At 47.1% G+C, this 13,599-nt stretch overlaps 1 protein-coding gene across 2 annotated transcripts in view; it reads left to right on the top strand.

Moving 5' to 3' along the window:
- The window catches only part of LOC105478953 (elastin microfibril interfacer 2), a 63,249-nt gene that overhangs the window by 23,629 nt on the left and 26,021 nt on the right, over positions 1-13,599 (top strand). For both annotated transcript variants that reach the window (XM_024791957.2, XM_011736705.3), the window contains exon 3: positions 8,699-8,874. In XM_024791957.2, the coding sequence (XP_024647725.2) occupies positions 8,699-8,874 (176 nt within the window). The remainder of the gene's footprint in view (positions 1-8,698; positions 8,875-13,599) is intronic.

Consider the following 13,599-nt stretch of genomic DNA (forward strand, 5'->3'; position numbering starts at 1 on the left):
AGGTGGAGGTAGCAGTGAGCTAAGATCGCACCTCTGCACTCCTGCCTGGGTAACAGAGACCCATGCTCCATCTCAAAAAAAGAAAGAAAAAGAAAATCAGTCCACTGTTTTGTGAATTTCTAAATTAGAACACTGAAGTCAACTTTGTAAAAGTGAATTGCTGTGGAAAAAGGAAGGAAACTCTGGACGAGCCTTAAGGACATGATGCTGAGTGAAATAAGCCAGTCGCAGAGACAAATACTCTATAATTGCACTTAAATGAGGTATAAGAGTCATCAAGTTCATAGAGAACATACAGTGGTGGTTTCCAGGAACTGGGGACAGAGGGGAATGGGGAGTTGGTGTTTAATGGGTACAGAGTTTCAGTTTGGGAAGGTGAAACAGTTCTAGAGATGGTTAGTGGTGATGATTACATAACAACGTGAGTGTGCTTAACACCGCAGAATTGTATGCTTAAAAGTGGTTAAGATGCTACATTTCAGGTGGCCGGGTGCGGTGGCTCACGCCTGTAATCCCAGCACTTAGGGAGGCAGAGGCTGGCAGACCACCTGAGGTCAGGAGTTCAAGACCAGCTTGGCCAACATGGCAAGACCCTGTTTCTACTAAAAACGAAAATTAGGCAGGCTTGGTGGCAGGTGCCTGTAATTTTAGCTACTTGCGAGACTGAGGCAGGAGAATCACTTGAACCCAGGAGGTGCAGGTTGCAGTGAGCTGAGATCACACCACCGCACTACAGCTTGGGTGACAGAGTGAGACTCTGTCTCAAGAAAAAAAAAAAAAGATGCTAAATTTCATGTTATATGTATTTTACCAAAATTTGAAAAGAATGAATTACGGTGGCTGGAATGAACTACTGCTCTGTCGAAACAGTGCAGTAGCGGATTCCGGGTAACCCAACCCAGTCTGCCCTCTGATGAGAATTGGAGTCTCCTGGAAATGCTCATTTTCCTTCTTTGGGGTGGGCAGTTCTTCCTCCTGGCCTGGCTAGGGTACCTCCTACCATCCCTGTGGAAACACCTCCTTTCTGGTTTCTTCCTCCATCCTCTTGGCTCTGTTCCAGTCAATACTGTGTTCCCCAAGACACGAATGGAGCAAGAAGAGCTGGCTGCAGGCCTCTGGGGGCAGTCAATGACTAGAACGAGAGGGATTTAGTAGCAAGTCGGCTTTCCCTCTCCGGAGAAATCCCGTTAAGCGAGGGTCCCCAGGGGGCACCAGGTTTTGGTTCTGTGCAGTTTTAGTAGCCTGTGTCAAAATAAAACCCAGGTCAGTGCCATAAACACAAGGACGGCAAGGAGTCTTGCCTTGTGGAGCAGCTGGAGAGATGGTCCCCTGGGATGATTCCCTCCGGGACACGCGGGTATTTTCAGGAAAGATTCCAGTCGTAGGTCTGGAATGGATGTGGGGGAAGAGAGAAACAGGTTGATGGGGGTTAGGGATCGAGATGTGAACAGAGGCGTGCCTGCTGCTGATTACTCACCAGTCTCATGTATCCCCAGTGCAGCCCTGTCGGGTAGAATGTTGTGTGATGATGGAGATGTTCACGCTGCCCAACACTGCAGGCACGACCACTGCCACTTGTGCTGTTAAGTCCGTGAAATACGCCTAGTGTGATTGAGGAATGAAATGTTCAATCTTAATTGGTTTAAATGTTAAGAGCCACATACAGCCAATGGCTGCCTTATTGGACAGCACAGCCCTAGGTCAGCTCTGGTGTGATTCCCGTCCAGATCATTACAGCCTAAGGATCCTGGAGCTTGACTTGGATCTGGAAAGACTCGGGAATTCACACCTGCTTTGATTAGACCTGAGGATGACTCTGGGGTTTACAGTATGGACACTGGGCTCCCTAAAACCTGCTAGCACAAGATGACTGGTCATTAATTGTCAGATTAATTAATTATTGATTTAATTTTTTTTTTTTTTTTTTGGCCACAGTTTCACTCTGTTGCCCAGGCTGGGGTGCTGTGGTACCACTTTGGCTCACTGCAACCTCCACCTCCCAGTTTCAAGTGATTCTCATGCCGCAGCCTCCTGAGTAGCTGGGACTACAGGTGCACACAACCACACATGGCTAATTTTATTTATTTTTTTTGTATTTTTAGTAGAGACGGTGTTTCACCATGTTGACCAGGCTGGCCTCAAACTCCTGACCTCAAGTGATCCGCTGGCCTCAGCTTCACAACGTGCTGGGATTACGGGTGTGAGCCACCATGGCTGGCCTAAAAACGGGGATGTTTTTAAGAAAGGATGATGGAATGTTATACAGCACTAAAAAGAAATGAATCATGAAGCCATGGAAAGACAAGGAGGAAATTTAAATACATGTTAGTAAGTGAAAGAAGCTGATCAGAAAAGGCTACAGATAGCCAGGTGCAGTGGCTCACACCTGTAATCCCAACACTTTAGGAGACTGAGGTGGGAGGATTACTGGATCTCAGGAGTTCGAGACCAGCCTGGGCAACAGGGTGAGACCCTGTCTTTACAAAAAATTAGAGACAAAAATTAGCCAGGCGGCCGGGCGCGGTGGCTCAAGCCTGTAATCCCAGCACTTTGGGAGGCCGAGACGGGTGGATCACGAGGTCAGGAGATCGAGACCATCCTGGCTAACACGGTGAAACCCCGTCTCTACTAAAAAATACAAAAAACTAGCCGGGCGAGTTGGCAGGCGCCTGTAGTCCCAGATACTTGGGAGGCTGAGGCAGGAGAATGGCGTAAACCCGGGAGGCAGTGAGCTGAGATCCGGCCACTGCACTCCAGCCTGGGTGACAGAGCGAGACTCCATCTCAAAAAAAAAAAAAAAAAAAAGCCAGGCATGATGGTGCGTGCCTCTTGTCCTAGCTCTTCAGAAGGCTGAGGCTGGAGGATTGCTTGAGCATGGGAGGTCAAGGCTGTGGTAAGCTGTGATTGCGCCACTGCACTCCAGCCTGGGCAAGAGAGCAAGACCATATAGAACAAAGAAGAAAAGGCTACATACTGTATGATTCCAACTATATGACATTCTGGAAATAGCAAAGCTATGGAGATAGTAAAAAGCTGAGGGGTGAATAGGTGGGGCACAGAGGATTTTTAGGGCAGTGAAATGCCCTGTACAATACTCTAATGGTGGATCCATGTTGTTATATATTTGTCCAGATCTACAGAATGGACAGCACCATGAGTGAACCCTGAGGTGAGCTATGGACTCGGTGTCGATGGTGTGTCACTGGAGGTTGGGTTCATCAGTTGTAACAAATGCACCACTCTGAGGGGGACATTGATAGGGAGGCTGTACGTGATGGAGGGAAGTATATGAGAAATCGATGTACCTCTTCTCAATTTGTCTGTAAATCTAAAACTGCTCTTAAAAGTTTGGCTGGGCACCGTGGCTCATGCCTGTAATCCCAGCACTTTGGGAGGCTGAGGCAGGCACATCACCTGTAGTCAGGAGTTAAGACCAGCCTGGCCAACATGGTGAAACCCCACCTCTACTAAAAATACAAAAAAAAAAAAAAAAAAAAAAAAAAGCTTGGCGTGGTTGTGGGTGCCTGTAATCCCAGCTACTCAAGAGGCTGAGGCAGGAGAATCACTTGAGCCCAGGAGGCAGAGGTTGCAGTGAGTCGAGACTGCACCACCGCACTCCAGCCTGGGCGACAGAGGGAGACTCCATCTATCCCCCACCCCCCAAAAAAGAAAATTAAGTGTATTAATTTGATAGATTGATTTTTTGAGGTAGGGTCTCTATCGCCCAGGCTGGAGTGCAATGGGTGTGATCATGGCTCACTGCAGTCTCAACTTCAAGGGCTCACATGATCCTCCTGCCTCAGCCTCCCAAGTAGCTAGGATAAGAGGTGTGCATCACCATGCATAGCTAACTTTTAAAGACTTTTAGTAGAGATGAGGTTTTGCTGTGTTGCCCAGGCTGGTCTTGAACTCCTGAGCTCAGTGATCCTCACTCCTTGGCCTCCCAGAGTGCTAGGAATACAGGCATGAGCCACTGTGCCCAGCCTGGTATATTAATTTTTTTAAATGGGATGTTATAGTGAACAAAACCAACAAGAATTCTATCCTCATGGCGCTTACAGTCTGGCAGGGAAGACACAGAGTGAGCAAACACAAGTGTGAACTGAGGGTGTGTTAGGAAGGAGGTCTCAACTTGAGTCAGTAGAAGGAGTCTTTGTGGGGGTGACGTCAAGTGGAGGTACTGTCATTTTATCACATTTTAACAGGGACACTTCCAGCCGTATGGCCCCTGGACACTGGCACAACTTTTCCAGGCCTTTTTCTTTTGATACCTTCCTTCTCATTAGAATCTCCTGGGCCAGTCCAGTGTCTTGACACAGTGGCTGAACCCATAAAAATGGGAAACCCTTGTTTCACCTCCAAAAAGGGTTTTAGAGGAAGAGGCGGGGGAAAGGAGACTTGGCTGGAATGGGGGAGAGTTCACAGGGGTGAGGCGGCAGGGCAACAGGCCCAGGGTTACAGCTCCAAGGACCGCCCCCGCCCATGCCCGAGGCAGCTGTGGACGGGGCTCTCCAGAGGGCTGGGGAATTATCACAGTCACAGCCGAGGCTGGGAAGGGAGCCAGGGCTGCAGCTCCTGCTCCGCTCTGCAGTCCGCCCCCCCAGCGCCGCCCAGCCCCGCCGCCTTAACTGTTCCTCTGGCTGCGGGTGCCTCGGCTCGACCACCCCCACGCCGCAATTAGCTGACTGACTCTGGATCCAGTGAGCATCTCCCGTGTGCTCGCAGCCCAGGGGCCCCTGGGGATGCTTGGGCCGCCTGCGTCTGTCATGTCCCCTGCCTGGTCCTCTGGCTCCCAGGCCTAATACGAGGGTGGCCGATTCCCTGGAGGGAGGAAATGGAACCTGGATCTGGGGCTTCTCCACTCTGGCTGCACTTGACAACGACTTGAGGCCTTTTAGAAAGGTACGAGCACCCTCCACCAATTAAGGCACAATTTTCCTGAAAATTCCTTGGCATTTTCTAAGCTCACTGGCTATTTTCCTGCAGTGCCTAAGGTGATGAAGAGGGTGAACCAGACTCCTCCTTGGTTGCTCCCCATCCTCTAGGGAACCTTCTAGCTGGCTACTGCCTTAGTGGGAACCCCTTTCTGCTGGGAAAATCCCAGTAGGGATTTGGGATTGGCCAACCCTTTCATCTCCCCCTCCCCCTGAGCTCCCTCCCAACTGAGCCTGAGGGCTGACTAGCGCGCCCAAGGCCACTTCTGAGATCCAGCCTCGTCATCACCATGCGACATCCCTAGGGAGCTTTCCCACCGCGGGAGGTGGCTGCTGACGGGTTCCAGCTGTTGGTGCCAGCCAGGAAGGCCTCTTCCCCACGCTAGACTTGAAAACTTGTCAGGAGCGCCTCCACCTGAACTCCCTTGGCCAGAAACTCAACAGCAGGCAGATTAGACGCGGAGCAGGAGTGGGGAACATGTGTAGAGTGGGAGGGGCAGGGGCTCCAGGGAACTTTCCTGCATTAGGAGCTGGGGAGCTGGCCCCAAAATAAAATTGCCTTGAAAGAAAAGAACAAAGTGTGTTGGCACAGCAAGGCCTTTCTTCCGCTCTGGGGCGTGACGGAGGTCACAGCCCCCTGCTGGGCTGGAGAGGGGGCCGTTCCTCTTCAGTGGGCACAGGAGTGTGCTTTGCCCGGCCTGGCTCGGCCTCCTCTGAGGGCGTTTCATGCAGGCCTGGGCCGTCATCTCCTGGCAGATGAACAAAACCCGAGAGCAAACACATTTCACATTCAGTCTGAATGCTCAGAGGAACCACGTTTTTCTGAGATTACACATTCTTCCGGCATTATGCTCTACTGGAGAACGCAAAACAATCCAGTGCAATGATGCTTTCTTCCCTTTTTACATTTTCGAGGACCACACAGAAGACTCTTGCTAGGTGGTGGTGGAGACCGAGGGCTGCCGTGTCCCTGGCCACGGGTGGGATGCTCAGGAATGGGTTGGCCGAAGTGGGGGTTGCCTACCTTCTTACCCAGCCCTCAGGGCCTTCTGGAACATCTCCAGGTGGGACTGCTTCCTCAAACGTAAGGCATCACCCGAGAGAAGGGCTGTTCGTGTGGGGTGCAGGGAGGACACTTGAGTTCAGCGGCCCTGCCCCTTCCAGGCTGTTTGAACTTGGACAAGTCACTTAACCCCATGAGCCTCTGTTTTCTCACTTGTGAAAAGGGGAAAATGTATAGTAGGGCCTTGCTGGAGGTGGACAAGAATGAGAGAAGGAAGAGCCCGGAAGGAAGGTCTTGTCCCCTCCTCATCCCCCCAACCCCCTGAGCAGCCCTTGTTTTTCCATTTTACTATCAGGCTTCCTCTTCAGTTTTCCTTGGAAAAGGCTGTCTGGAGCTTTCTAATATCTGCATGCCTGGCCGCCACCCCAGACCCCTTAAATCGGAACCTCTGAGGGTGAGACCCAGGCATGGGTATTTTTTTCACAGTTTCTGGAGTGATTCTGATGGCTCAAGCTAAGAACCACTGCCCGAAAGACCAAGGCAAACAGGCCAGGCATGGTGGCTCATGCTTGTAATCCCAGCACTTGGAGGCTGAGGTTGGGGGATCACTTAAGGCCATGGGCTCGTGACCAGCCTGGGCAGCATAATGAGACCCTAACTCTTAATAAAATAAAAAATTGGCCGGGCACGGTGGCTCACACCTGTAATCCCAGCACTTTGGGGGGCCAAGGTGGGTGGATCACCTCAGGAGTTCAAGACCAGTCCAGCCAACATGGTGAAACCCTGTCTCTACTAAAAATACAAAAAATAGCCGGGCATGGTGGCAGGTGCCTGTAATCCCCACTACTTGGGAGGCTGAGTCGGGAGAATCACTTGAACCCGGGAGTCAGAGGTTGCAGTGAGCCGAGGTCGCACCATTGCACTCCAGCCTGGGCAACAAGAATGAAACTCCATCTCAAATAAATAAATTAAATAAATAAATAAATAAAATTACCCAGGCATGGTGGCTGTAATCTCAGCATTTTGGGAGGCCAAGGTGGGAGGATTGCTTGAGCCTAGGAGTTTGAGGTTGCAGTGAACCATGATCGTACCACTGCACTCCAGCCTGGGCGACCACGTGATATCTATCTCTACAAAACAAAAAACGCAAGAAAAACCAAAGGAAACAGGGACAGTGGAAGGTGTGCTAGGAAGTCTAATGGGCTTGGCGGGTCCTGGCTGTCAGCAGGGCCCTCTTGGGATTCTGCAGGGTGCCTGGCCAGTCCCAGCGGGGTGGATCCTAGACCCAGGGTGTAATTGTCAGGGTGTGGCCCTCAGGGAGGATGTCAAAGGTCCATCATGTGTCAAAGGTCCAGCACATGATTTGTGCTTTCCTTAGGGAGGTAACTTTGAAGTCCACCTGCCATAGGGCTGGTGCTTGGGAGGGAATAGATTTGCTGGGTAACCCCCCTGCTGCTGTTGTCCCGCCTCCCCCATGGGCAGCTCTCAGCAACCCTGAAAAAGTGACAGTCAGCCTGTTGCTTTCTGGGAATTGGCTCAAGAAGAAGGCCAGCTGCTGGTGCTGGTGTAAGAAATGAAGAGGAACTGAAGAGTTTCAAGAGATGATTTCCAAGGCAGGAAATTGCAATTGGGCTGAAGAAGGGAGGCCCCATCCTGTGTGGCTGTGGTTTTTGCCTGTGCTGTGAACAGGGGCCGCTGTGGGGGCTGAACTGGTTCCATCCCTGGTGAGCCCAGGGCTGCGGGGCTGTCGAAGTCTGTTGTGGGCCCAGGCCCAGCCCTGAGTCTGGAGGACTTTCCAGCTCACTGCAAAGCTCTCTGTGTGATATCTCAGGGCATGAGGGAATGTGCACTGTCAATAGGGCTTTTTGAGAGCTTCCAATTCTGCTTCCTGATTTCTGTCACTGACAGTATGAACCAGGGCATCTTTGTACAAAAGCAAACACAAATAGTGTGAGCTGCCATCTCCAAAAGCTGGTGGCCACCTTTGCTAGTATCGGGGAAGTGCAGCAGTAAACACACAGACATGATGGAGAGCAGGGCGCCAGGGATGTTTCTTTTTCTTTTTTTTGAGACAGTCTTGCTCTGTCGCCCAGGCTGCAGTGCAGTGGAATGATCTTGGTTCACCACAACCTCCGCCTTCTGGATTCAAACAATTCTCGTGCCTCAGCCATAGCTGGGACTACAGGCACACGCCACCACGCCTGGCTAATTTTTGTATTTTTTGTAGAGACAGGGTTTTACCATGTTGGCCAGGCTGGTCTCGAACTCCTGGCCTCAAGTGATCTGCCCGCCTCGGCCTCCCAAAGTGCTGGGAGTACAGGCATGAGCCACCGTGCCCGGCCAGGAATATTTCTTTAAAACACAAAACAATCACTAGTGACACCTGAAACAAGTCCCCACAAACTGTGAATTGTAGAACAGATGACTGGTGATACAAAAGCTCAGTTTGGGGGCTGAAAATTGTCCTTCTCAAATGGGAGTCTTGGTGGAGATTTTCTAAGCTGTGTGTTCCCCTTGCTGGGAAACAGGGGTGCTCAGGGCAGGTGGAGGATCGGAGAGCCCCTGCCTTCCTGAGGCTGATCTGAGTTAGGCTGAACCCCCCACAGCCAGATCTGAACTGAGGAGACTAACATCCCCTCTGGGCCAACCTGGAGAGCAGGCAGGGTCCTGTGTGCCCTGAATCCTCTTTATTTGGGTCTAGCTCTGGAAGATGCTTGTAATGGCAGCCAATAAAGAGAGATGCCATCCCTTGTGTCCACAGGTATCGAGTGAACTTCAGACCTAGGTATGTCACTAGGTATAAGACAGTGACGCAGTTGGAATGGAGGTGCTGTCCTGGCTTTAGAGGGGGAGATTGCCAAGAAGGTCCCAAAGAGCCCGTGAAGACCCTCCAACCCACGCCCGCTCGGCCTCGAAACAGCTTGAAGAAAGCCACAGGTAACTTCTTATTTGTGATGTTACGTATGGCCATCTTGAATATTTCCGGTGCTCCTTCAAACAACGGGATTTGTGCTTTACAGTGGTGAACATTGAATGGCCTACAAATAACACACATAGATGCCTGCAGTAGCCACACGTGACAAATTTATTCGTAGAAGCAGTAGCAATTGTAAGACAAACTTCCTTGCAAGTAAATTGCTTTGCTAGGGCCAGCTTGTTGTGAAAGCCAGTGCCTTAAAAATCAGGGTAGGAAATGCCAGTGGGTTCAGACTTGTGTCACCTGGAGGCACAGTGTAAAGAGATTCAGATATAATGATGTACTGTTTGTTTTTACTTGAGTCCATACATCTGAATTTAAGGGGGTTAAAATTGTTTTTTATTTTTTATTTTTATTTTTTGAGATGGAGTCTCGCTGTGTCACCCAGGCTGGAGGGCAGTGGCACAATCTCGGCTCACTGCAACCTCTGCCTACCTGGTTCAAGCAATTCTCCTGCCTCAGCCTCTAAGTAGCTGGGATTACAGGCGCCTGCCACCACACCCGGCTAATTTTTGTACTTTTGGTAGAGACGGGGTTTCGCCATGTTGGCCAGGTTGGTTTCAAACTCCTGACCTCAGGTGATCTGCCCATCTCGGCCTCCCAAAGTGCTGGGATTACAGGTGTGAGCCACCATGCCTGGCCATCACTTCATCTTTTTAAGTTCAGTCACAATAAATGCAGCATAGTTTTCTTATGAAATTAGATGCTTAAATGATATTTTGCCATGAGGTGTTCTCAATTTTGAAACTTGTAGTGCTTCCCAACGTTGTCTGTAAAAATAGATTTTAAAATGCTTTTTTAACTACAAAAGTAATGTATGTCAATTAAAGAATGTTTATAAAATATAGGAAAAATATTTAAGGATACATAATCTCATGACTAAATGAGAACTACTGTTGACGTTTTGTTATAGAACCTTACTCTCTTTCCTATGTCTGTACATTCATTTTGTTAAAAATTCATTCATCTCACAAATATTTATTGAACTTCTATATCTGTCAAGCTTTATACTGGGTACTTGGAATAAGTGATTAAAAAAGGCAGACATTAGACAGTAATTACAATAATTCATGACAGGTACTGGGATGAGGGAACATGTTATGGGGGCTGGTGGATTGTAATTGTTTGTTTTTGTTTTGTTTCATTTTAGTTTTTGTTTGACAGAAGTTTAAGCATATTGTAGTTTAATAAGCTGAACAGCTTTATAAGGATGAATAGGAAAAACAATGATCACCCCCAAACCCTTTTCCCTCATTTTCCTTTCTCAGAGGTAGTACTTTAAACTCTTCAGATGAATCTTTTGGAATTTACCTCCACATCTATTGATTTCTCATTATGGAAGGTGAGAATTTAACTCCCTTTCATCCACTCCTCAACACATGGGTCCTATACCCCCATCCCTTCCATACAGTTAGACCATATTCTTTCTTTATTCAGTATTCAATGTTTACATTGTAATAACTATGTGGATAATGTTTACAGCTGAGCCATGTGGTGTACCGTGAATAGGTTTTCTTTCCTACACAGCTGTTTGAATCCTTACAGTTAATCATTGTCTTATGTTTTTCCTTTGCTTGGTTTTCTTTTTATTGCTATTTCAACCCAGCTCTTCTCTGGTTCTCTAAATGTCCCCTCCATATGTTCAGACACAGCAGTTTCATCTTCTTGAAGAAATCTCCTTTGAGCCTTCTCACTTGCCCTACCTGGAGGGGACATTCTCTTTTCCTGTAATCACCCGAGGATCTTAACTTACCCCTATCCTATTGAATTCCCTGTTTCCTGTGTCGCCTACTCCCTCTTTCTTGGTTTATCCCCTTTCTTTGCTTGAGCATGTCCTTTAGTAGCTTCATGAGACAATTACATGGGAAGCAAACTTTTTACCACTTTATAGTATGAAAACTATTTTTTATTCTAGCTTCAGAAATCTAGGTCAGAAATCAGTTTCCTTCAGAATTTTCAAAATAGTGCTCAGTTTTTCTCTAGCTTCCAATATTGCTGTTAAAAAAAAGACCAAAACACTTCTGACTCCCAGTTTTTTGTGTGTGACTTGAATAGGTTTTTTTTCTTGTCTCCCCCCTCCTTTTTTTGTCCTTTTAGTGGGATTTTAGGAAGGAGTAAAAATAAATGCTTATCCTCTGATATATATGTTTGAAAGTTTGTCCCCTTCAAATCTCATGTTGCAATGTGATCTTCACTGTGGGAGGTGGGGCATCATGGGAGGTGTTTGCGTCATGGAGGTTGATCCTTTATGAATGGCTTGATGCCCTCCTTGCAGTAATGAGTGAGTTCTTGCTCTGTTAGTACACATGAGAGCTGGTTGGTTGGAAGAGCCTGGCACCTTCTCCCTTCCCTCTTGCTCCCTGTCTTACCATGTGACACATTGGCCCCCTCTTCGTCTTCCATCATGAGTAAAAGCTTCCTGAGGTCCTGACCCAAAGCAGATGCTTTTTGTACAGGCTGCAAAACTGTGAGCCAAATAAACCTCTTTTCTTCACAAATTACCCAGTCTCAGATATTCCTTTATTTTAACACAGAATGGACGAACATATCCTGAATTCACTGTCATTATAAAAAACATACTATTTTTGCAACTTTTTCTTTTTTAGAGACAGGGTCTTGCTCTGTAACCCAGGCCGAGTATAGTGGCATGATTATAGCTCACAACCTTGAACTCCTGGATTCAAGTGATCCTCCCACCTCAGTATCCCAAAATGCTGGGGTTACAGGCATGAACCACTGCACTTGACCTGGAACTTATTTTTTACTGAAAAACCTGTAATGGACAATCTTCCATGTCATGAAATACTCTACAATACCACTTAATGGCTTGAGAGAATGTGAGTTATTGAACACCATCCACTACTGTTGGTCACTTAGGTTGTTTGTAATTTTTCACTATTATATATAATGTATGAATATGCATCTTTTCCTATGAAATTTTTGTACTCATTTCTGACTATTTACTAGAATAAATTTCTTGAAGTGTAATTGTAGGGTCAAAAGATTCTGAGTATTTTGATATATATTGCCAAATTATCCTTTGAAAAAAATGCAATTTGCACAGTCACCAGTGGCATATGAGCAAAGCATTTCCTTACATCCTCAATCTTTCCCCCTTCGCTGCCCTTTGTTTTGTTTCCTTTGCTTAGAATAGCATTTCCACTTGCATATGATTCAATAACTTGTTTCTTTCTTTAGTGTCTTAAGAGAGAATAAATATTTCAGTAAGGAAAACAAGGTGTTCTTTTTAGTTCTCTGCAAAAAGAAAGATTCTTGGGAGTTTGGATATCTGAATTCAGATTTGGTTTTACTACTAATGATTTTAATAAATAATAGCTACTATTATGAGCTTGTGCAAAAGTTCAGAGGAGGAAAAAACAATGATCATTGAATTCAAATATCTATAGCATTCTAAATGAATTTCCAATGTTTTCCAGTATAATGTGTTAATGCATTTTATTTAATTGCAACCTATGTTGTGTTTGACTTTTTCTGCTTTATATGATATGTCTCACTATAGTTGCCAGGTTTGTCAGTGTTAACCTCTTTCAGTATTTCTTTCTTTTTTTTTTTTTTTTTTGAGATGGAGTCTTGCTCTGTCGCCCAGGCTGGAGTGCAGTGGTTGGATCTCAGCTCACTGCAAGCACCACCTCCCGGGTTCCCGCCATTCTCCTGCCTTGGCCTCCCGAGTAGCTGGGACTACAGGTGCCCGCCACCTTGCCCGGCTAGTTTTTTGTATTTTTAGTAGAGACGGGGTTTCAAGGAGTTAGCCAGGATGGTCTTGATCTCCTGACCTCGTGTTCCGCCCGTCTCGGCCTCCCAAAGTGCTGGGATTACAGGCTTGAGCCACCGTGCCCGGCCAGTATTTCTTTTCTTTCTTTCTTTCTTTTTTTTTTTTGAGACAGGATCTCTCTCTGTTGCCCAGGCGGGAGTACAGCGGTGCTATCTCGGCTCACTGCAACCTCCACCTCCTGGGTTCAAGCGATTTTTCTGCCTCAAGCTCTCTAGTAGCTGGGATTACAGGCACCCGCCACTACACCTGGCTGATTTTTGTATTTTTAGTAGAGATGGGGTTTCACATGTTGGCCAGGCTGGTCCTGAACTCCTATCCTCAAGCAGTCCACCCGCCTCAGCCTCCCAAAATGCTGGGACTACAGGCATGAGCCGTCATGCGCGGGCGCAGTATTTCTTGTATCCTACTGTACTCAGGGCATAGTTTGTTTCTTATTGTCCTATTGCTGCAGGTTTCGATAGTCCCCTTTTTATTTATCTCTATGTCTATCAATTTATTTTTGTTTTATGACTCATCACTATCATTCGCCCCCTTATCATTTTTAAAAATTAATAATTTTTTCTTTCTTTTGGATTGTTTCCTTGGTGTTTTCTCAAAATAAGATTACCCAAAATTCAGTGTTTGCATTCTTCTTTTTTTCTTCTTTCTTCTTCTTTTTTTTTTTTTTTTAAAGATTCAGTGTCTTGCTATATTGCCCAGGATGCCCTTGAACTCCTGGGCTCATGCCATCCTCCTGCCTCCCTAGTAACTGAGACTACAGGCACACACCACCTCCCTGACCAACTTTCAATATTTGTATTCTTTGACTTAGTGAATCTTACTATATATGGTCAGATGGTGCTGTTGTTAGGAGACACTGATGGAATAGTTGCTTTATCTCTATTGTTTTTTG

Source organism: Macaca nemestrina, chromosome 19 (genome assembly GCF_043159975.1).
Source record: "Macaca nemestrina isolate mMacNem1 chromosome 19, mMacNem.hap1, whole genome shotgun sequence".
Classification (NCBI taxonomy): Eukaryota; Metazoa; Chordata; class Mammalia; order Primates; family Cercopithecidae; genus Macaca; species Macaca nemestrina.